Source organism: Trifolium pratense, linkage group LG7, assembly GCF_020283565.1.
Source record: "Trifolium pratense cultivar HEN17-A07 linkage group LG7, ARS_RC_1.1, whole genome shotgun sequence".
NCBI classification, from domain to species: Eukaryota; Viridiplantae; Streptophyta; class Magnoliopsida; order Fabales; family Fabaceae; genus Trifolium; species Trifolium pratense.
Genome location: NC_060065.1, coordinates 54,269,239 through 54,294,220, shown reverse-complemented (window position 1 = coordinate 54,294,220; position 24,982 = coordinate 54,269,239). Strand labels below are relative to the sequence as shown.

The 24,982-nt window shown below is 33.1% G+C and overlaps 4 protein-coding genes and 1 non-coding gene across 5 annotated transcripts; 3 read left to right on the top strand and 2 right to left on the bottom strand.

The window, feature by feature from the left end:
- The first annotated feature begins 735 nt into the window (after positions 1-735).
- LOC123898130 lies at positions 736-4,676 on the top strand. Its single transcript, XM_045949019.1, has 6 exons — positions 736-896; positions 973-1,226; positions 1,767-1,975; positions 3,370-3,480; positions 3,850-3,894; positions 4,319-4,676. Exons 1-6 carry the CDS (start codon positions 794-796, stop codon positions 4,476-4,478), a joined length of 882 nt encoding a protein of 293 aa, XP_045804975.1. The 5' UTR covers positions 736-793; the 3' UTR covers positions 4,479-4,676.
- A 578-nt stretch (positions 4,677-5,254) lies between these two features.
- Positions 5,255-8,273, bottom strand: LOC123898129 (probable fructokinase-1). Its single transcript, XM_045949018.1, has 4 exons — positions 7,755-8,273; positions 5,867-6,199; positions 5,661-5,777; positions 5,255-5,549 (listed from the first exon to the last, which is right to left on the bottom strand). The coding sequence occupies exons 1-4, from the start codon at positions 8,166-8,168 to the stop codon at positions 5,424-5,426; spliced, it is 990 nt and encodes a 329-aa protein (XP_045804974.1). The 5' UTR covers positions 8,169-8,273; the 3' UTR covers positions 5,255-5,423.
- Positions 8,274-14,839: 6,566 nt separating this feature from the next.
- LOC123899921 (protein FAR1-RELATED SEQUENCE 3-like) lies at positions 14,840-18,336 on the top strand. The gene is made up of 3 exons (XM_045951186.1): positions 14,840-14,978; positions 15,907-16,469; positions 17,696-18,336. Coding segments are annotated over exons 1-3 (759 nt in total). The 5' UTR covers positions 14,840-14,977; the 3' UTR covers positions 17,891-18,336.
- Positions 18,337-19,753: 1,417 nt separating this feature from the next.
- On the top strand, positions 19,754-19,825 carry TRNAT-UGU. The gene has a single exon. It is a non-coding gene; the product is annotated as a tRNA-Thr (tRNA).
- Positions 19,826-19,831: 6 nt separating this feature from the next.
- LOC123899730 (serine/threonine-protein kinase-like protein ACR4) lies at positions 19,832-23,760 on the bottom strand. Its single transcript, XM_045950937.1, has one exon. The coding sequence runs from the start codon at positions 22,998-23,000 to the stop codon at positions 20,241-20,243; it is 2,760 nt and encodes a 919-aa protein (XP_045806893.1). The 5' UTR covers positions 23,001-23,760; the 3' UTR covers positions 19,832-20,240.
- Positions 23,761-24,982: the final 1,222 nt, after the last annotated feature.

Sequence of the window (24,982 nt, the reverse complement as noted above, 5' to 3'; positions counted from 1 at the left end):
GATTTAATGCTGAATTTGTGAAGGTCGGTCTAGTTACATGCGACACAATTCTTAAGATAATGAAGAAAGATCTGATTTATTATGACACTGCAATTCATGAGGCAGGCCACCTCATTGTGGAATGACCAGACGACATCAGCGATTTCAATCAGTTCTGCCACAATCATTTATGAATATACTAGAATTATTTTATGGCCTCCCTTTTTAAGATGCCGCATAACTTCAGCGTAAAATTCATTATCATTAATGAATATATAGTTTGCAATAGAGAGGTCACCAACTGACAATAAGCCAACATCATGGAGTATCTTTGAGCTGACTGCATTTTGCCTTCCTAGAAATTTAACAAAAAAATAAAGGTAAGGTCTTACTCTTAAGTATACAATTTAATCTAATATAAAATGATTTCAAAAAAAGTTATTGCAAATATATCAATGTACCCTTCTTAAATTTGATGTATGTTCAAGAATTTCATCCAAAGACAAAGACGTTCCCTGCTTCAGTTTATTTAAAACACTTTCTTCCTTTGCGGTGCGTAGTCTTTAAACTCATATTAAAACTTGTTTTCTCATGATAAAATAAGTTCTAAAATTAAACCTTTGAAATTTTGAAGAGGTGGGTGTGTTATATAAAAAAGGGGGTGCAATGTTTCCCCTGGATTATTATTCAACCTGGAACTTGGGCTATATCCTGGCCCAGCCCAAACCAAAGTAGTTATCATTTTCAAAAAACAAAAAAGAGAACAGAGGAGAAGAAGAAGAAGAAGAAGAAGAAGAAGAAGAAGAAGAAGAAAATGGAAGCGATAGAATTGGATGAAGCAATGAAAGTATTGGATTCATCTTTATCACAAATCAATTGGCGTCTAAAATCTTCTTCAAAACGTCGATTACAATTAGGTTTCACTTTTTCTCTCAAATTTTTCATTTTCAAATTTCATCAATCAATTATTCACATTCAATTTATTCATTACAGATATTATTGCCCTAATTACAAGAATGAGACCAGTAGTAATGATTGATTATGGTGGAATTTTGCCTCAACTTCAACACCAACTCTCTTCACTTCTTCAACATGTTCAAAAAGAATCTCAAATTTTTGAACATTTAAGATTGATGGTTATACAAGAAATGATTTACTTGATTAATGTAACTGAAATAACTGATTTTGTTAATTCATCTTTGAGTTCTCAATTACTCTTTGTAGACCTTGAAGATGAATCCCCAAAGGTATTATACTGTGTTTGGATGAACTTATTTATTGATATAAATAGTGTAGATTGTTTGGAAGAGCTTATAGAAATGGCCTGTGACATGTCCATGAATTGTTTTTAGCTTCTTTCAGAATAGCTTATGGACCCGTTTGGATTGACTTATTTTTAAGCTAATGCAAAACATGTTTATGCAAATAAATAAGCTTGTATGTATTATTCATAAGTTTGTCAAGGTATTTTACGGAAAAAAACATCTTATGTCAAGGTATTAATATAAATGCTTATTAGTAACTAAAAAAATATAAATGCTTATTTATTTGCGTAAGCTCAAAAATAAGCTAATCCAAATGGACCCTATGAAAACAACTTATAACTTATATAAAAACAGTTTGATTGTATTTTATCTTTTGTAATAGAAGTAGGTGATTCTTAGCAGTTATATGATAAGTGTTATGCTACTAGCGCTTAATTAAGTTGTTCATCCATGACTTAATTTTTGTCTCTCTCGATTTCATGTGCTTATTCCTAATGGATGGTTTGTTGATTTGGTGTTTAGTTGATAACGGAAATAGAGAAAAGCAAATTAGCGATGCAGTTTGTGTCAATTCAGAAGATTTTTTCGACTGTTTTTTCGTCTAATGGGGAGGAAAAGTTGGTGGATGATGCTGACTCTTCTGCGCCCTGTTCTCTCTCATCTTCTACTGAGTGCATTGATCTTAGTTATTGTATGGAAAACACTGACATCTTAGTGCCAACATTGAATGGGTAATTCTTCTTCAGTAATGCATATATGTTCGTTTAAATGTGCTTTTTTTCCTTTTATGTCTTTCACATCTTAGTTGCTCTATATATAGAGAGCTCATTCTATCAATTTCACCATATTTGTTAATATGACTACTTATGAGAAATCTTTACTCTCAAACATACTCTTATTTCCCTCAACCACTGATTTCTAAGATGGTATTAGAGTATATCCAAGATCTGTTGGGCTATCCGCTATTGAGTCACTCAGATCATGCTCCAGATGTTTAGTACTGGGAGTGGAGGGGTGTGTTGAGACTTGAGAGTCCTGCATTGAATGAGATATGACTTTAAAATGTGCTTATAAGTGGGAGACATCCCTCAACTTATTAGTCAGTTTTGTAAGGTTGAGCTTTAGGTCAAACCCAATTTTTAAAATGGCCAATGTCTTTTGTTGTTGTAATGAATAGACCTTCCTTGCTTCCCCCAAAAAAACTCATTCATCTACATTGATTTGAAAATATTATAATGCCAATATGCTTATGGAAAATTTGGTTCCACTAAATTGAACTCTCACTTTTGAGGGAAAAACAAGATACGCCAAGCAACGATGAGAAAATCAAATTATGATATTTTATACTATTGATGATTTGTTATGCATGTACGAGTAGTGCAACAATTTTGTTTTTGGTCAATGACTAGAGATTGTTTGCTTTAATATTTATTTAAAATTGAATTGTTCACATTAGAGGAGTTAGATACGCATCATCTTATCTTTTAGTTTACTATATTAACCAAATTGTTTTCACTAAATGATATAGTTGCAGATTTATAGGGTGAGAGAGTTTGTCAGCTTTGTCCCCATTTACTGCATAAGACACTCATATACTTGAATACTAATACACACACAGCTCCACTGATAATCCATTTTATGTATCTTTATAGAGTGTTCCATGTAAATCAGAGTTTGTGGAAATTAACAAGTAATGTTACATATCTAGTAGTATGTTATAGCTTATACTTTTTATCCTGCTGGGTGGGTAGTTCATCTTTGCCAAATTGCTAACTCTTTGGGGACACAATGATTTCGGTCCTCCGTTCGTACCAACCTTGTCTTGTTCTTGTAAGGAGATGGATGTTTCGATTATATTTACCCTGAAAGCCACTAAAAGTAGTTAGTAGTACTTAGTACTGTTCCCTGTTGTGGATGTTAGTATGTCATGGTCCAATCGTTAGACTTGTAAGTGCAAAGAAATTTGTATTTTAACCTAACATTTAAATCTCGCATAGGGGATCCGTATCAACTTATGCCTCCTTTATGGTTGTTCCATAGAATAGCACAGCTAATCTTCTTTGTTCCTTATTAAACATGTAACTTGTGGTGGCCTATCTCATTTTAGTGTATTTATTTGTTTCAGATGGCTTCTAGGCTATCCAGTAGTGTATCTGTTTGGCAAGGATCATATTGCTGATGCCATTTATAATCTTTCAAACAAATACCTTCATATTTTCCAAGTGTTTGTCTGCAGGTTTGTTTTCCTTAGCCTTTTGTCCATGGTTTATTTTGTGAAAATGCCATTATAGCTCTGATGCAGACAATGTATTCAATTCTCCAGCATGTAGTTTGTTCCAAAAAATAAGTATTCTCATACGTAAGAAAAACGGATAAATAAGACCAAAAAAGGGTTAAAAAGAGATAACAGGATACTGTGATATCTGCATTTAGTGTTTATGTCAATAGTAAAAGAGTTGCGATCATGCTTGATAGTTTATTCAACCAAATTCTGGATTTGAGATGATATCATTGAAATCACTAAATGTGGCATGGTCTTTAATATTATTTTCCTTGTTAAGCACTATAACACAAATTGTCTATATTATAATTTGAGCTCTTGCAGGAATAGTAATCTCAAGAAAGGAAGTCAAGTTGAAGAACTATTAAGGTGAATACTTATACTGAGTAGACTGTTTGACAATTGAAACACGAGATGTAGCTTAGTTGATATTGAGTTCCATACAGGTGGACTTTAGTTGTATTGTACGGCTTTGAAACCCCACTTGAAAAGCCCTATGACCTATCCTTATGGGTGGACTTTAGTTGATATTGAGTTCCATATGGGTGACTTGGAGATTTCATCCCCCCTCCTCCTCCCCCAAAGGAAAACTTTGGTAATTGATATTTCTGAAATATTGGTATAATTTATCAATGATATGATTAAGCTGCCTACAAAAAGTGGGCTATAATAGTTTTACTGTCAACAAACTTACAATTAAAATGTTGAGGGATATATAAGAAAAACTAACTACTTATACAAAGGTTATTCAGTCAATGAGCATATTGATGATATTCTAAACATGTTTGAACAGTTTTTCAGTGCCTTATGATTTAAGCACAAGAGGGAGTAAAGAACAATGGGCAGAAGCTTTTGCAGCTCAAATGCAGGCAAAATGGGAAAGATGTCCAAATGTTTGGAAGTCTTTAAAGATGGAGGTTAGTGAATGTCATCCTCAAGCTATCGTGTTATAGTTGTCCCCGGCATCTATAGGCATAACAGAATTTGATTCCCAAAAGTATATTAGGTGCTTCAAAAAATAGTATGTACTTAGATAAACGGAAACGTTTATCGCAGAATAACTTCCATTTGTTGTAAAATATCAAATGTTGCTACTTCCCGCATTGGACCATTTATAAAGGGTAACCATTATATGGAGTTTTGAACCAAAAGAATTTGTCTTGTCTGCTATGTTGTTTAAGAAAGTGCATTCGATGATTACATAAAGCAATTTGGTAAACTTGATAAAAATAGCTACTCCAAGCAAACGTTGGGTAAAAGATAGATTGATTTCAAATTTCAATACATTCATAAAAACTTCATCAAACACTACATGCCTTGATAATTGGCACCAATAACATCCAGATGTTCAATCAAGTAAAGCGTCACAGGCTTTTCTTCTATCGTAAGTAATGCGGCAAGTTTTTTCTTTCTTTTTTCGACTAGTTCCTTCTATCATAAGTAGTGGAAATGACCGACTTAACGAGTTCATTGCAAATGGTGAGTCATTACTCATATCGTTTATTTCTTGTGCTAATGTTTTTGAATAGGTAAAATCAACTTGTTGGGAACCTAATTTATTTTCTTTTTCATTAGGAAGCATCAACATGAATTAAAGGAATAATAAACCATACAGGTACTCGAAGCATGGAAAAAATTAAAGGAATAATTAGACATGCTCAAACTAACATAGATATATTACGAATTAAGAAGCATCAACACTCCTTAATCAAATTTTCATTCAATCTCATCAAAATTCAAGAAACATTATTTCGCCAAACTCAGCATATGTTTTTGCTGTCAATTCAGAAAATAAAGGGAAGAAACAAAGAAAATTAGAGACAAATTCCCTCTTAGATTGAGTAAAAGCAACACCAACGAAAAGGTGAAACAAAGAAAACAAAATATGTTAAAGAAATCTATGCATTGAGCAGGTTGAGTACATCCTCCTCCTTAGGAAGAGCAGGAATTGCTCCCTTTTTAGTAGTTGTGATTGCTCCACATGCATTTGCAAACTTAAGTACTGCTCTTAACCTTGGTTCATCCTGCAATTAGTTTGTGAAAATAAATCAATTATAAATTAAGATAACATTAAAAAAATATACAAACAAAATCAGTTAAACTTGTATTTCCATTGGAGTAGGCTAAGCACTCACTTCTAGTATGGACTGATCATCAACAATCTTGGCCAATAGAGCACCAACAAAGGAATCACCGGCACCGGTTGTATCAACTGTATTGACATGGAATGCTTCTACTGTTCCATGGAAATTCTGGCAAAAGTGGAGAAAAAATCGTTAGTTCTAACTAATCAACCCTCTATAACAACACTACAGCATCAGGAGTAGGATATAGATTTTACCTTGGTGTAGTATCTTGCGCCATGTTCACCAAGAGTGACAAGGAGCAACTTCAAATTGGGGTGCCACAATGTCAAAGCAGTCTCATCATCAATTTTGTCACTTCCAGTCAAGAACTCCAGCTCATTATCACTAACCTTGATCAAATCAGCCTTTTCCCATATACTCAGTATTTGCTTGCGAGCTTCATCGGCTGAGGGCCACAATGGTAGACGGAGGTTTGGATCATAGGATAAAAGGCAACCAGCCTCTTTGGCCACTTCCAGTGCCTTCAAGTGTGCTGATCTGCATGGCTCAACGATCAAGCTTATTGATCCATAATGGAAAACTTTTGCCTAACAAATTAAGTTTCAATTAGTCACCTGCCCCATTGATAATAAGTCGAAAATAGTAAATGACACAATTCAACTACAACGAGGCAATCATTTTAACAATGCTTGAATTTTTAGACAAATTATGGTCAAATAGTGTAGGCTGCCAAATTGTGTTAAAAAAAAATGTAGGCCACCAAACAATGTATTTAGTGAAAACAGTACATTATTTATTAACTGTGCATGCACCGTGTCCACAAGTTCTAGCTTAACCGACAAAAAATGTTCTAGCTTAACCGGCAAAAAATGCTGAAATTATTAATTTTAGATGTCATGACCGGGGTTCGAACCCATGCTCCTCCACTTATGTGTCTGAATTTATAATGAATTTATAATATACAGCATGGGGTGGACACTGATTATTTAATTTAGTGGTAACCCAAAAAAGATACTTTGTATTTAATGTACATTAATAATGTTAAAGGAGTATATTTCAATTTCTTAGAAATCATCGATCACTCAGAGTCAATAATTTAAAAAGGATTCGTATAATAAAATAGTTTAACTATTATAACTTGTGAAAAAAGAAAAGAGATTATTATGTATGATTGCACTAAAGCATTAGTCAATTATTATAACGCGGCGTGAAACACCACGCAAATTTGTTTGTAATTGAAATTGTATAAAAAAATATAATAAGAACAAGTAGCTGTATTTAAATTGTTGAAAAAGAATTGTACCAAAAATAAAATAAAAAATTGTTGAAAAAGGAAAAGGATTAGACGGCACACAATGAAATATAATTACTCTCTTTGGCGCGTGGAAAAGCAGCGATAAAACCTACCAAAGCTGTCGTAGTATGTATCCTATTGTTGGATCCTAAGGAAACAAACCATAGGTAAATAAAAACCGGGTAGATCAAATCAAACAAAGAGGATTCATCATCGTAGGCCAATTTACTCTCATGTGTAATGGTTGGTAGTTATCAAGTATCAAGGGACACGTGAAGCAAAAATTCACACTCAACTTAACTCATCATCGGTGTGTCAGAATCACGGTGATTTATTATCATTTTTAAAATGCATGAGTACTCCATTTGAGTGAGAGTACCAAGATCGGGTACACACTGGTACCAATATCGGGATATACACCCGTATACCAATTTATGCTCGTACACATACATTAGTTTTCTAAAATACGCCGATAAGTGTATATCATCAAACATACATTTGAAAGGTGATAGAAACTACTACTATTAACACCAAACAACAACCGCACCCACCCACCAACCAAAACAAAATGAAGAACATCGGATTTGAAAAATTTTAAAGTCTCCTCTCCTAGTCCTAGATCTATCTAACAAAGGACCCACACCGACGCTGACGTGTCAATGTCCTTTCCCTCAATCTCAAACCCCACGTGTTCTTTCTCGCGCGTGCAACTCAAAACACACAAACACCAAAATCACAGCACTCATTAGAACTCGTCACAAACAAGACACAAAAACAAAACATCTAAAAATTTCCATAAAAAAACAAAACAAAAGAGAGAAAACAAAAAAGTGAAAACAACAACTTACAGATCTGATGAGTTCAAGGTTAAGTTCTTCAGGTTTAAGAAGCATGTCAGCACTAGGATTTCTATAAAACATAAACTCACGCTCTCCATCAGCGCGTAGAGTAACAAAAGCCAAAGCAGTTCTTGCACCTTCATCAAAAGTTATCCCTTCATCTTTAACACCGTTTTCTTTCAAGATCCCAGCGAGCATGTGACCGAATTCATCGTCTCCAAGTTTACCGACGAAAGCTGAATTACCACCGAGTCTCGTGATGGCGATTGCAACGTTTGCCGGTGCACCTCCGGGAGCTTTCAGAAAGCCTGGTGCTTCGGCGAGTGATACGCCGGAAGCTGTTGGAACGAAGTCGATTAGCATCTCACCGAAGCTTACGATTAGACCTTTGCCTGTTGTTGGGATGTCATTGCTTGATGCCATTGTTGAATGTGTTGAAGTTTGAAAAGTGAATGGGGATTGGTGAGAAAAACAGAGAGAAAGAGAGTGTGTGTTTTGGGAGAGAGATATAAGAATGGGGTTGGTGGTAATTTATTTACTAGTATTTATATAGAAAAGGGTTGGGAGAGAGAGAGACTATAATTAAGGGATTAATTCAATAATAAAATGGATTATTTTGTTGATAACCATATAAAAATGGATTCTTTTCAAAAATAAATATATAAAATGGATTTGCTTCTTTGTAACCCAAAAAAAAAAAATGGATTTGATTCTGGCAAAATAAGGAAAGAATTCATTTTGGCCTTATCAAAAAAATATTCATATTCATCTTGGATTTTGGATAATAATATTTGGTCTTGTGATGACTTGATAAATAAGTTTTTTGTTTTTATAAACCTTGTGGTTGCCAGGGAAAAGAGGTTCTAGTAGTCCAAAGTTCGGTCGCGAGGTAAGTAAAGTCTGACTAAGAAATTGTTCCACCCAGAAATCGAACCCGAGTTCTCCCGAAATTCGTCATTTTTTGTGAAGCTCATTAACCATTTGAGCTCAATGACTTGGTTACTCAATAAATCAGTTTTTATTTATGTACAAAAAATTTTTTTTTTTTACCAAATTGATAAAGGAGTTATTGTAATTACCATAAGAAATTATAATTTATAATTGTGATATATAAAAACTAGTATACAATAACAAAGGGATTTTATTTTTTACATAAACAAACAAGGTAATCTTAAAAAAAAAAAATTGTTAAATAATTTAGCAGTTATAAATTTCACTTTTAAAATAAATAAATTGAGTATTCAAAATTCTTAACACGGCTCCGGCATATACTAGTATAGCGCAATGTCATATATTTTGATATGTTTTTGTGTGTTAGTCAGATATATTTTGTGTGTTAGCGCACCTTTTTTATGTAAAAAATAAAAAAATAAATAAATAAATAAAAGAGCTATATTTTTTAGAAACATATTTAGTTTTTTTTTTTTGTCAAATTGTCTGCTGAATATAACCACAAAGAAGAAAAAAATTGGACTTTTTATGTGACGGAGTTACCTTTCTTAGAAAACAATTTTGATTTGTGTCTTTGTTTAATGGGTAGACTTAGGGAGGTGTATTGAATTGTGATTTCATGGGATTTTAAAAGACTTTTTTATGACAAAAAAATTTTGAGGTATTCAATCAAGACTTTTAAAAAAGTTAAATAAATCTTGTGGTATTCAATCAAGACAAATAAGATTTTTTTTTTCAGGGCAACAAAATCTGTTGGTATTCAATTGAGATTTGTTCCTACTTTTAAAATGTCCATTGGTATTCAAAAGTCTACCGATTTTGATGGATTATTGTTTGGAATGGATTTTGAGAGACTTTTTAGTTGAAAATACACTTGACAGACTTTTTCAACAATCTCACCAAAAACCTTGAGACTTTTTTGAACTCTCCAAGACTTTTTACTTTCATCTGTATAAAATTTCTTCTTCTTCTTCTTTATTATTTTCACAGTTCATCATCACTGCACCCGGTTTTTTCTTCTTTTCTTTGTTCACTTTTTCAACAATCTCCCCAAAAGCCTTGAGAATTTTTCAAACTCTTCAAGACTTTTTACTTTCATTATATTATACCGGTTTTCTTCTTCTTTACCTATCAAATATGTTTTATTGCAAAAAAATATTTTAACAAATTCTACATCTTTTTTACAAAGTTTTGATTAATTACAACAGCAAACAAATTTTTTCCGTCATCCATTCATCTGCTTCTATTTTCCATCAATGGTGGTGGTGGTGGTAATAACCTTTTTATTGGTGATTGGAAACATATACGTAAAAATGTACAAAAAAAAGAAGAAACATATACGTAAAAAAATGTAAGTTTTTTTTTTAAAATCTTTGGATTCCCAAAAAAATATAATTTCTTTTATTAAAATTTATTGATTCTTTTAAAATTTTCTTAATATACAAAAGTTTCCTAATATATAAAGTGTTATGAAATCTTGATTGTAAAAAAGTCTTTTGAAAAAATCTCTCAAAATTCATTCAAATCATGTGTTAAAAATCTTGATTGTAAAAAAGTCTTTGTAAAAAAGTCTTTAAAATCTCACAAAATCAATATAGTCCAACAAAATCTCATAAAATCATCAAGACTTTTTTTGCCAAAATTGTCTCACAAAATCTCAATCGAATACACCCTCCTTAAAGAGAATGGAAATTTTAGACTTTTTCGGTGACTTGATAAAGAAGCTATTTGCAACCTTTCTAAAAATATTTTTTTAAAAAAAAACTTAATAATGTGAATAGATTCACAAAAAAATGACTTTGTTTTGTATTTTTTTTATTTGGTAAAGGAGATATTTTCATTTTATTTTTTATCATGAGTCATGACTAATGAATTGATCGAATATCTCTCTAAATAATTTTTTAAAGATAGTCTTAAGGTAGAAAATTGTGTGATACAATTTCGCCCTTAACAACACTCTTTCTCTCTTTTAAAAATAAAGGCTTAACTATACATTTGGTCCCTTACGTTTATTTTAGGTTTCAATTTGGTCCCTTACGTTTAAAAAGTATCAATTTGGTCCCTTACGTTTATTTTAGGTTTCAAGTTAGTCCTTTCCGTCAATTTTGTCACATGTGGCAGTCAATTTGCATATGTGGACTGACACGTGGCACTTGGACACGCTGACACGTGTATTGTTCAAACGGTGTTAGTGAAAAAACTAACGGAAAGGACTAACTTGAAACCTAAAATAAACGTAAGGGACCAATACTTTTTAAACGTAAGGGACCAAATTGAAACCTAAAATAAACGTAAGGGACCAAATGTATAGTTAAGCCAAAAATAAAACACAATTTCTCACTTTTTTTTTTGGTACATAATTTCTCACATTTTTAATGGAGGGTTAAGATCACACATGAAAAATATAATGAGCGACCATTCCTTAAAAAAAATTCTCACATTTGAGAAAAAATAATGAGCGGCCTAAGTCAGACCCTTTAAATGTTTGGGCCCCACGGACTGGGCTAGGTCAGACCAGGCCGATCCCTTTGACAGCTCAAACGACCATCGCCTCAGAAAAAGCTAAGTTTTAAGATGATACTCACTTTGTTTTATGATTGGACAAAGGAGTAATTTTTATTTTATTTTTTATTCCTGAATTTGTATTTATAGGATTTTTTTTACGGATATTTATAGGACTTTTAAATACTGATTTTATGTCTTGTAGAAAAAAAATACTGATTTTTTATTATTATTGAAGAGTCAAATTGTCATATAATAAGTTGTTGAAATTTGGAATTTTGGCTAATTGCCGTCGGTTTTGCTAGGGGTATGGACCATGGATTTGAACTGTTTTTATATTTAAATATTTAAACTCACTTTTATATACTTTTTAGGATGAGAGTGATTGGTTCCATTTGGATTTGTACTAAATCAAATATAAATTAGTTGTCCACTAGCATGATTGCTGACTAGGCATGATTTAGAAGGAATGAAAAAATAATATGGGGTTTTCTTCTCTTTATTCTTTTTATTATTGAAATTTAACAAGAAAAATTCAAATTAAATCGGAGATGGAGCCTAATTTTTCTAGATTTCGTTTTGAAATGAATTCCAAAACTCAATTTGGAAAATTGGAATGGACAATTTTTTTTATAAACAAAATGACAATTAACACTAGAAATTACACACACTATAAATTATACAAAGTATGAAAATTATAGATTTGAATTCAAGTACAAATGTTCAATCTAATAATATGGATATTTATCGGTTAGAGTTGGATCTTATATATAAATGAATAGGTTTGTTTTGTTAAAGAATAGTGTTGGGTAGGTTTGTTTATGTTTGGATAAGTTTATTGATTGGATTAAAAATATTTAATAAATTCTTGTTTTTGTAAAAAAAAATTAAAAAATTCTTGATTAAGTTATTCGATGAAACTATGTTTGGTTAATAATCACAAGGAACCACATTTGGTTTCTTTAAAGCATCCACAAAGTCATATCTCAACTGACAAAAATTGTTGAAATTAATAGGTCGAACATTATGATTAGGATTCGAACTCCGGCTCATTCACTTGTGTGTGAGTTTATAATGAATTTGTAGTTTCGTCTATTTACCAAAAAAAAAATGCTGAGATTTAATTCGTGGAACTAATGACAATTGGTTATTGGATTTCTCGGGTAGTTTTGGTATTACTAACAATATGAACACAAAGATGCAAGCTATATTTCACGATCTTGAGAAGGCTTGAAGTCATGATTACCGACATGTCAAGTGTGAATCCAATTGTCAATCGACATTAAAATTGATTAAAGAAGGAGTACATACAACCGACCCTTATGCGCCTATTGTTGATCATATCTTATTAAGAGGTTTATTAATTATCTTTAACTTTTGTCTTTTAATCATTCATTGAAAGATGATAATAGTTGTGCAGATTAGTTAACAAAATACAAAGCAGATTTTAATAGTAACTCGATCTTTTAGAGTTATTGTCTAGCCCATCTTTCAACTTCGATCGCTTAGAGTTAGTGTTCGGCCCCTCTTTCAACTTCTCCTTTCAGACTCCATGAAAACTATCTTTTGTAAAGTGTAGTTTGTCTCTTTTTCTTCTTTCTCTTGTTTAATTTTTTTTATGCATAAAAAAATATCTTATATAAAAGAAAGTTAATATAAAGAAAATATTTATTTTATTCTTATATTTTTTTTATGAGTGTTATTACTAACATACTTTTATGAGTAATGTACTTCAATTTCAGTGTACTGGTTCGATTTTTATGAAAGACAAAAACTTTAACAGTCCGGACCCCTTTTCTACGTATTTAGTAGGCAATCCCGACTGTCACCTCACGATCTTCTCCACCCCCTCTCTAGTGGAGTTTTTGCCTTCCGTGGGAATCGAACCACGTACCCTAGGGTTCAAAAACGTGTTCAATCCATTCCTACTACCAATTGGGCTACGTAGCTCTCCAAATCTATCCAAATCTATCAAGACACGTCTTACGACAAACAGGGCATACCTCATCAGCATGAAATAGAGGAATCATCAGGCGACATTTGAGGACAGTGCGATATTCTACCGGGAATCTTTAGATAATGGCTCATTTAGAAATTCTCTTCTTTTTGTCCCCGTGAGATTAACTCAGTTGATAGGGATATCACATATATTATGTAGGAGCTATGATTCGAACTTCAAACACTCCACTTATTCATTTTAAGGTGGAATTTATAGCTACTAGACTACTAGACAAAAAAAAAGAAATTCTCCTTTTTTTTTTATTTTTTCTACTCTTTTAATGGTGTAATAATTCCAAAGAGGTTAGAAAAGTGGAAAGGAAAAAGCAAAGTGTTTATGTCAAACAAATATTTGAAAACGATCGACTATCTTTCTGAAGGTGAAAGTACATTTCAGGTCTGGAGTATCCAAAACAGAAAGGAAATGTGATGAAATGTTGTCGTGTTTTTGTCATCTGGTAGTGTCCATTAATATGCAGTACGTAGTTTTTAGGCACACAAAGCATATGTCAACGAAAAAGGATGCTCGTGTGTGTGATGCCATATATTTCAATTTTGCACGTCATTGTCCTTTTGGTTTGGTTAGTTAGGCTCTCAATTTGGTGACGGATGATAGTGACCAATAACCATTTCATTTTCTAACTTAAATGTCTCCATGGTTTACTTAAAATGTTAAGAAAAATAAAAAAACTTCAAATCTATTTACTGGATTTAACAGTCCATTCAAAAAAATAAAAAAAATAGATAGTTGGTATGTTATTAACTTATAGTCGGTGCATTTAATCATTTATAACGAATAATTCATAGTTTAGTAATCAATAAATTAGTTAATTGTCCCGTAAATTTAGTTTAGTTAATAGGAGGATCGTATTATATATGTAGGAGTTGAGTTTGAACTATGATAGAGCTTCTCAGTGTTTTTGTCTATGTTAGACATCTTCGGAACATATGTTCCAAAATAAGGCATTTTCGGAAGATATGTTGTAAATTAGGTGTTTTTGAATTATATCTTCCAAACCTATTTTAATTTCGGATTATATCTTCCAAAACATCGTAGGTCCAAAATCAGAGGTATTTTTGGGGGCATGTAAGCAATTCAGACAGCCTAAAGAGCAATTTTCAATAAAAAAAAATGGAGATTTACTTTTACCACACTACCCCATTTTTCGCACGCCCTACAAAATTACCAAAACACCCCCGCCCGGTACTTAAGTAATGGATTCAACGTTTTAAATCTTGAAAATTTTACGGTAGGAGGATTTTTTTTTTTCTCAAAAATCTCATTTTTACATGTTCTCTACTTAAGTAGAAAGTGAAAATATTTTATGTTAGGGGGTGTTTTTTTTCCATCTCAAATTTCACATTTTTATAACGTCCGCTAACTGGTAAAAATCTTGAATTTCGTGTAGGGTGATTTTTTCTCAAATTTTTTCATTTTTATAACTTCCGCTACTTAAGTAGTGGAAGGGTATAACTGGAAACTCGTAGGGCGCGTGAGAAACTGATGGGTGGCAAAAGTAAATTTCGAAAAAATGATGCAGGCCCATATTGATATTCAGTGTTGAAAGCCCATGTTTAGAGTGTTGACATAAGGCACACAGAAAGCTTCATACGGCTCTCCATACCTGAATCCTCTCTCCTCTCTCCTCTCTGTTCTGTTTTCACAAACACAACACAACTGAATCTTCTCTGAACCAACGAAACACAAAAACAAAGAAAAATAAATTTATTTATTTTCAAAATCACCAAATCTTCCAATTTGCGTCACTCTCATTTTTCTCAGTAAGTTTTTTCTTTTTCACACTTTTCTCTCTCTCCCTCTCTTTTTTTTTTTTTTTGTACAATTTCAATTTCGATTTTCAATTTTAGGGTTTTCACTTTCTTTTCAATTACTGTATTTTCAGTCTTGTATCGATGCTATTCAATCTCTTTTCTTTCTATTTGTTTATACAATCTCAAACGGAATTAGCTAAGTAACTCAAAATTGAAGCTTTTTTCTTTCTTTCTTTTAATGTATTCTGATTTTATCACAATTGGAGCCTCATTAAACCCATGAATTAATCTCATTTTGCTTGGATTAGAGATACAGATATAATACATTACGCACTTTTCTGATGTACCTTATTTTTTTGAGGTTATTACTGTTTAATTTTAGGGGTGTAGCTTCTTATGATATCATGAGTGTTGTTAAAAGGGCTAATCAAATCAATATAAAGATTTTTTCTTCCTGTTTTATAATTGGTATGCTTGTTAACACATGGATGGGTTAGTGGTTTCATAACCCTTTGATTCCCGGGGGAAGGAGCCCCCGGTAATCTAGAATTCGGCCACGAGGTAAGTAAAGTATGGCTAAGAATTGTTCCCACCAGGAGTCAGACTCGGGTTCTCCCGAACAATTCGTCCTAAGGGGGGTGCTTATTAACTACCTGAGCCCAATGTCTTGGTTAATTTCTGGCATGTTTTGTTTGACTGTGTAGCGTAATTCGTATTTGATTCACAATAAGTATTTTGGTTAGAAGTAAAATGGTATTTTGTGTCATAATGTTGTAGTTGTTGGTTGCACTATCTTTCTTCTTTGTTTGAGCTGGAAGAAATCATGATTTAGGCATATTTATCATCACTGAAAGAGTATTTCAATGATTTTATGTACTACTATGCTGAGTATCACCTTACAATGAAAATCTTATAGAAAATCTTTTTGTTGCTGCAGTGGAGTTTGAGATTGATGATAACACCAATGGTGAGCCAGTAGGAAATGCTACTATGGGAGAGGTTAGTAGCAGCATAGCTGACAAAGACATAGTCGACTGTAGTTCTTTGGATCCAACTGATGAACAGGATCAAGATGATAATATGACTCAAGATTCTTCTGGAGCCGACCAAATACCATCACCAGCTCCATTATCGGTTGTGAGAATCGAGGAACCCTATTTGGGTCAGGAGTTTGTATCGGAAGCCGAAGCCCATGCATTTTATAATGCATATGCTACGCGTGTTGGATTTGTCATACGTGTAAGTAAGCTCTCGAGGTCAAGGCGTGATGGATCTGTTATTGGACGGGCTCTTGTTTGTAACAAAGAAGGTTTCAGAATGCCTGACAAGCGGGAAAAGATTGTAAGGCAAAGGGCAGAAACAAGGGTTGGTTGCAGGGCAATGATAATGGTGAGGAAATTAAATTCTGGTTTGTGGTCTATAACAAAGTTTGTAAAGGAGCACACACATCCTCTGACACCTGGAAGAGGCAGACGTGACTTCGTTTATGAGCAATATCCGGTTAGTTCATGTTCTTTCAATATTGATAGGTGGTATTTAAGTATATATTGTTATATTTATTATGTTCATTCATACTTTATGCTTAATGGATTAGATTGTTACTCACACCGAGCCATTAACCGTCTTTCTGGCCCTTAAATGGCTGTACTTTTATTTTTTACAAAAAAATAAATCTAAGTAGCTATTACAATTTAAAGGATCTCATTCCTTAATTTTATTAAGATGTTCATCAATTATATCTAAGCAGGACTTTCAACGTTTTATATCTATGCCTATTGATTTCAATTTAAATTGATGGTTGAGTGTCTATATATCAATCAATATACATAGAAAATAGGCAAAAATATTCCAGAAATCCCGACCAGGTCCAGCCAAGCCACTATGGGTTGCGCTGTCCAACAGTCCATATCTACTAATTCTTGAGTTTGGTTTCCTCTTCATTCCCCTCACTTGTATTTTCTGATTCTCCACCTTCCTCCAAAAAATAAAATAATTGAATTTCAATTTTCTTCTCTTACCTTGCCTGTCACCCAATGTACCTCCGGTACAAAGCATACCCCACGAACGATGATAACCCTTCCAAGTACTGTGTTATCACCATTCAAAATCACCACAACAACAAAAATCAGAGAGGAAGAAAATGTAAAATATGCAGAGAAACAAAGCAGACATTTTTGACAACACAACACTCCCATTTATTTGGTTTCAGTTTCCCCCTCTCCTTCTTTACATCTCAACTTTCCCTTCCTCTCAAACCCCCTTCAGATATGATTTCCTTATCCCTCTTCCCCCTTTATTCTCTTCCTCATCTCACCTCAATCCCGGTTCTTCTTTCTCTAGGGTTGACAAAAAGGAGAACTTGGAAGAGGTATATCGAAACACAAGGAGACATAATATGGTCATTTAATCTCATAATCCCCTCACTGATTTGTAATGCCCACATCAGCCCTTTTTTATACAGCGTAAATATTTTGAAACTTAACGAACCAATCCGGTGAAAAAAAGTTAAAGGACTAATTTCAAACTTTAAATTAAGTTCAGGGATTACTTGAGTAATTTTGCCTGAAAAATATTTTGACAACATATCCCTGATTGAGCGTATATCCATGTATTTGTCTCTTTGAGACCATTATGTACGGTAACTTGAGCAATTCATGTATCATGTATTTGGCACCACTTTTCGGTTTTCTCCTTTTCTCATGTCTTTGTTTTTATGCAATTTCCAGAGTGGACATGACAGAGTTCGAGAACTAACTCAGCAGTTGGACCTAGAGAAAAAGCGAACTGAAACCTATAAAAGGAATCTTGAATTGTTATATGAGTACATCGAAGAGCATAATGAAACTGTTTCAAAGCAGATACAGCAAATAGTAGAGAGTGTGAAGGAGGTGGAAGCCAAAGAACAAGAGAATCCTAGATAGTTTCAATTCTCTTTTATCATCTTGACTTGTAATTCTTTCTCACTGGATGAATGGTGGTAGATAAATTGTGCAATAGCCAAATATATAATTGCTGACTTAGATATCTGGTTCAGTCCAGCTTTAGGTGTCAAGGTGAGTTTCTGTAGTACAATTTGTTAAGTTCAATGGAGTTCAATAATTCATTGGATTGCTTTATATGCTTTGATACTTTAGTTGTTAGAAGAGACTAGTTCAGTCAATGTACAGGTCATTTGAGTACATAAATGGCATTCTAATGCCTTGATAGAATTTTCTTATTCCATTGTTAATTTGATTTGTGGCTGCCTTTATTTTCTTTTTTGTTTACAATAAAGCCCATAATCAAAGACAGGACCTCTAACATGCTATCCAAATCCCTCACCATTAGACCAATTTTTCTTTTTCTATCAAGGTTAAAACTTAAAACATCTTCATTGAAATACTAACTAGAAGTAGACAAAAACTATAGAAGTAGGTTTACCAAGTCAAAATTAATATTATGCACAAATTGTTATAGAAAATTTCTTTTGATATCCTGGCAACCAATCAAAGGATAGAGAGGATCCATATCCCTTCTTTCATGATCAATAGACAATTCACAATAGCATAGGAGAGTTGAGAATGCACAATCATCATTCCTTTTATTCAATTATACTCCCTCCAATCCTTTTTATATGATAGACAATTTAATAAAAGTTGATGTATTTAATTTATATTATAAATCAAATGCATCTTTTGTTGACCAATATCTCTTATAAAAAAGATCAAAGATAGTATTATGAATCATTTCTGACTTTTACGAGCACAATTTTGACTATATAATATAGGTCTCAGTTTGTATAATTTGACCTATAGTTCATAGGTCAAACAATTGATAATTGATAAGTAGAGATGATACTCAAATTGGAGTTAGCATCATTGCGAGTTGGTTTTTAGAGGATTTTGGAGGATTGCGTTCATATTTTGAGATATGGTTAATATTTTAAAATAATTGAAAGAATAAATAATATAAGTGATCATATAATATTTCAATCACACTTAGACTATTTTTTAAAAACCAACATTTTATAGTATTCTTAATTAAAAAGAAAAATAAGTCATTCTCTCACCTTCCCTCAAAAAACTCACTCGTAAACATTGACTCAATTGGGAGTTTTTACTAGCACGTGCTGTGTCCCATTTTATTTAAATTTGAGTGTAAAAACCATATTTGAAGACAAAGGTTATAAATTTTAACTCCAGATTAGAATCAATTCTAATGAAGAATCTCCCCACAAAATATAACAAAATTACTTATAGCTCCTTCAAAATGAACCCAATCATTCATTTTTTATTTTTAAACTCAAAGGACATTTTGGTAAAAAATTTTACTAAATTCTAATTCTATGCGGGGTATCAAACTCCATAACATCATGCAGTAGCAAGTAGCAAGTAGCAACAGAACTCCCTTTGAAGGGAGGGATGCACAAATTGAATTCCAATAGGGTAAGAATTAATGAGCAGCATTAGCCATCCAATTTGCTACCATGTTAGCCTCCCTATAAATATGAACTATGCGCACTTACCAAAGACGTAAATTTATTAGACCATTCTATAATATAGATTATGATCGCCACATTGTTCAGACATAAACTGAAACAATAATTATTGAATCACACTTCACCATAATCTAACAAAAGTCATATTCTCAAACAACTACCCCACATTCCCTAGAGTTTTAAACGGTCCTAGATTAGGAACAAAGTAAGGAATGTAATCTCAACTATGTGACTAGGTGATAATAAGAAGACGTAATTGGCTCTTATTCTAGGTTTATTATACATTGAAGTAAAAATATAACAAGTTGCCCTTATAGCTCAGTGGTAGAGCGTCAGTCTTGTAAACTGAAGGTCCGCAGTTCGATCCTGCGTGAGGGCATTTCTTTTTTCAATTTTTTTGCCTTAATAAACGTGGAAGAAAACGCTTTAAAATCAACAAAATTTAATTTCAACTTATTATTTGTCACTTAGTGCATAATAATAAGAAAAAACCAATGTTGTCATAGAAATTGACAAAGATACTACGTTTTACAATCAATAAAATGAGATGATAGTTACATTACATAAAATACATGATTACATCCTAAGCTAGTTGCATCAAAGAATCTAAAACATAGCTCTCAAAAGATACAAAACTAAATAATGTCACAGTTGGATTCATAATCAAACAAAAAATTACATGCAACACTAAATTAACGTAGCCACTAACATCATCATCATTTTTGTAACAAAAACTAAACCATGATGTTTTGTTTTTTACTACATGATACAAATCTTTGCTTGATAAAAAAAAATTAGAAATTGTGTTGCAAGAAGAGTCTCTCTTGTGGAGAAGCAGGACCAATCTCTTCTTCAAGACTTCTCAAAACATCACCACCTCCACCAACAACATTACCATAATTTCTTCCTTCAATAATCTTCACTTCAACATCACATTCTGATCCTGAAGATTTTCTCCTTTGAGATGAAGTAACACTTGGAAAAGTTATCCAAGAAGGTGCTCTAAACTCAAATCTTTGATCTTCACCTTCAACTCCATCGGTTTCCGAAGCCGACCTATTCGAAGACCTTTGAGATGTTTTCTTATGCATTCTATTACTTCCTAAAACAACTTCAGTTGGTAAAATTGGTTGATCAATACAAGGACTTCCCATTAACATTGCTAATGCTCTTTCCAAACTTGTTGTTACTTTGTCCATTGAAGGCCTATCTTTACCTCTCATTCTCACACATTTACAAGCAACATTTGCTATTCTTTTCAATGCTTCAATATCAGAAGGTTGTTTCAAACAAGGGTCTAAAATCGAAGCTATATCGCCCGATTTTATTAATGGAACTGACCATTGAACAATGTTACCTTCTTCATATTGCATGTCAATAGCTTTTCTACCACTTAGAATTTCTAATAGTAGAACACCAAAGCTATAAACATCTGATTTTGTTGTGAGGTAGTGAAGTCTATAGTATTCGGGATCAAGATAACCGAGTGTTCCGGCCGGTAACTCGGCAAGTGGCGAGCTACTATCTGTCGGACCGAGTAATGATAGACCGAAATCGGAAACTCTAGCATTGTGTTCTTCATCAATGAGTATGTTTGAAGATTTGATATCTCTGTGAATCACGGGCGGACATGCGTAGCCGTGCAAGTACTCGATTCCTCGAGCCGCTTGGACTGCAATTGTTACTCTTCTGATCCAATCCAATTGTTCTTTCAACTCTTTACTTTTGCCATGGAGGTGTTGATGCAATGATCCATGAGCCATGTACTCATAAACAAGCAGTCTTTCACCACCTTCTTCACAATAACCTAATAGGTTGAGCAAATGAGCATGGTTCAATCTAGAGAGCAAATCAAGTTCAGTGTGAAATTCTTTAGAATTTTTCTGCATGTTTGGAGACATGATAGCCCTTTTAACAGCAACAACTGTTCCATCTTTGAGAACACCTTTGAACACACATGAAAAACTTCCTTTTCCAACTATGGATTCTTCTTTGAAGCCACTAGTTGCATTTTCAAGTTCCTCATAGGTGAACTTCTGAGCCCTCCTTATCCTTAACTCCTCTGCATCCGGTCGAATCTTACCGGTCTCCTTTTGAACCGAAGAACCAACATTGAGTCTCTTCACCGAGTTCAACGCTGTTGTTGAACACTCACAACCTCTTAGCTTGTAGCGAACGTACATAACTGCGGTTATAGACACAACACTAACTATAAAAATAGCAAATACTATCTCAGCAACAACAACTATCAATTGCATTGACCAAAATCTTTCATTTTTCTTCCCATTAGCAGCATTGGATGAAGAGGTAGAACAATTTGAGAAGCATTCAGGTGAAGAACAAACCGAACAATTATATTCACACAATATATCAGATTTCAAATTGCAACCACTTTTCTGATACATTTCATCAGGACAAACAGTACTGCAAGGAACACAAAGGTGAGAATTTGGATCCTTACAGATTAGATCACCCTTTTGTTGATCCTTTTCAATTTCATAGTAACCAGGAGAACAAGGTGTAGACAAACACTTTCTTGGTGAAACAGCCAAAGGAACAGAAGTTGGAAATCCAACACCCCAACAAATAGGCTCAAGAGATTTTGCAGCAAGAATTCCACAGGTAAAATAGTTACCAGCTGCAATTTCAAACACTTTAATCCCTTTAGGAACCTTTGTACTTGTTTTCAAACTTAACCCCCAACAAATCACACCATGATCATAGCTCTTAATGCCACAGGCATGAAACTTACCTCCAACAACAGAAAGCATAGGATCATTTGGTGCCAACTCAACCCTACCACCTTGTCCTTGATTAGGAATCAATGAAATTTCTTCCTCCATATCCAAGCTTCTTCCCCAACAAACAGTTCTAGAATTCACACCTTCCAAAATTCCACATACATGATACCCTCCACAGGACACCTTCTGAAACCTCATACCCTGTGGAATCAACCTAATAACTTGACTACTAACCTCATCACCCCAACAAAAAACCGTCCTATTCTGCGAAAAAAGTCCACAATTGAACTCCGAACCTGCCGAAATCGATTGAATCTGTCCATCAAAAACATAGTTCTTTGTCATGTTATAGCCCCAACAATCAACATAAGAAATGTTTCTGAATCTTCCTGTCAAAGGCTTCCTCAATCCACAAACATGATAATCGCCGGCACTGATTTCTAAGTACTGAGCATCTTTAACCATAGGTTGTGGCACACCCATTTCTATATGGCTACTACTGCCCCAACAATATGGTTGATTTGAACTCATTAAAAGTCCACAAACAAAACCATCACCAGAAGTTAAACCTATGAATGGAAAATGAGATGGTGTTCCATAAACTATAGCTGAGTTGAATCCATAACATGTAACTGTGTGAGATCCATCTGATTTCAAACCACAGAAAGCAGAACCTTTATCTCCATAAGAGACAGCAATTGATGACATGGAACCAAGACTTGTAACTTGTAACCATAACCATGAAAAAACAACAACCTTAAATAGTATAGTATTCAAAAGGTAGGTTAAGAATTGTTTTTTTGAGAACCCCATGATACCTAGAGACTCAAAAACTATTTTTTTATAGCTAAAGGTTAAATCTTTACCAAAAATGTTGGTTGGATTTGAGACAACATAGACTCTTGTTTGTTTCCAACTTTCATTTCATGAATAAAAAATACAATACCTATTGATTACTCAACAAGAAACATGACTCATAATATTAAATACATCTACAAAGATGTGATTTTTTCTCACAATTTTTCATTGAGATAGCAATGTAGAAGAAAAGGACTTAAAAAAATCAGAATCTTCATTATGGGTTTCTAGGCAAAAAGCAAGGATTTTTATTGGATCTTTTGTACATTTTGGATGATGAAAAGAGAAAGTTCCACACTTTTTGATGATTTGTCTAGAGAGGTGTAAAGTAACTAAACTTACCAAGAAGAAAAAAGCAATTAAGCTCCAAGTTCCAATTCCAATTCAAGTGAAGCTATTGTCTTTTAGTTTGTAATGAGAACGAAACTCACATTTTGTAAAAGTTGGTAAAATAAACTCTTGTTGCACCATTTTTTTTTTTGAAGTAGCTAATAGATTTGATTTGGTAGTGAAGATAGAAAGTATAGTAGAAATGGATTGTTGAAGGGTGGTGGTGTTGAGTTACCGGCAAGGACAAGAGAGAAAGAGAAAGAGTGTGCAATAAATGAGTTAAAACTACTAGTTATGAAAATGGGGTAAGTGTAGGTGGAAGCATTAAATGTGAAAGTTAATGCTTGTTGATGTTTTCATGCTTGGAATACTGCACTCAACAAATTTTTACTTTCATCAAAAAAGAAAATAGAGGTGTATATATCTAGATTCAGCTACTATGAACATATGGGAACAATTACAACCTTTGCACTAAAAAATATTTGAGTCCCTACTTCATTTCAATCCTTTATGTTCCTTAGTTGGTTTGTAGTTAATGATGTTTGTTTTTTCACACTGATTTACATAAACTTTATCACTTTTTTACTTGCATTTTATACTACTACTAGATTTGTTATGTTTGTAATGTCCTTGTAAGCTTAATTTGTTGGTAGTAACATCGTATTTTTATTTTATTTTCGGAATCTGGTCCACTAGACCGTCTAATCTGGTTCGGGTTAGTTCTGAGATTAAGTGGTTTCAGCCCCTCCCGATCGCAGTTGCGGGAGATTGAACCGTGATCCTCCCTACTAAGTCCAGCGTCAATCACAGCTAAACAAAGTAACAATTGGTTTAGACATCACATTTTATATGCAGAAGTCGAGTTCGTTTATTCACTTTAAAGGTTTGACCAAAAAAAATATTGTTACTCCCTCCGTCCCAAAAAGAATGACCCATTTTGAATATATGCACTATTCATATATATTGTTTTGACCATATTTTTCTACTAATAAATAAAAATAAATATTAACATATAAGATGTTGTTAGATTCGTCTCGATGAGTATTTTCAAAATATCAATTTTTTATAATTTTTACTATTATACAATTAAAGATATTAGTCGCCAAAGTTATGCATTGACATGCGTGTTTCGGTCAACTGGGTCATTCTTTTTGGGACGGAGGGAGTATGTTTTAAAAATATTTATGTCAAATTATTGAATTTGATAATTATCATTCTAGACTATTCAGGTTTGATGAAGTTGACAACTTCTCTTCATCTGTCATCATATGTCAATGTTACATTTAATTGTTTTTATTAGATTTTGTACAAACATGTAATTATATTTATCATATAGTTAATGCATGATAATATTATTTCTTAAAGTTTATTTAATCTCTTTTTTTTCTTCAAAGAGATATCGGCAAATGTTCAGATGCAAAAAAAAGTTATATATTTATATTCGTACTACAATATATCAAATGCCCGTGCAATTTTTTATCATCTTCTTTGATGTACTTACTTAACATTTTATTTACTCTTTCTCTTTCCTTTTACTTTTTTTTTTGTAAGTTTCTCTGACTAACCCAAAAAGTCAATAAACTTTATTGTTTTATTTAATGAAATTT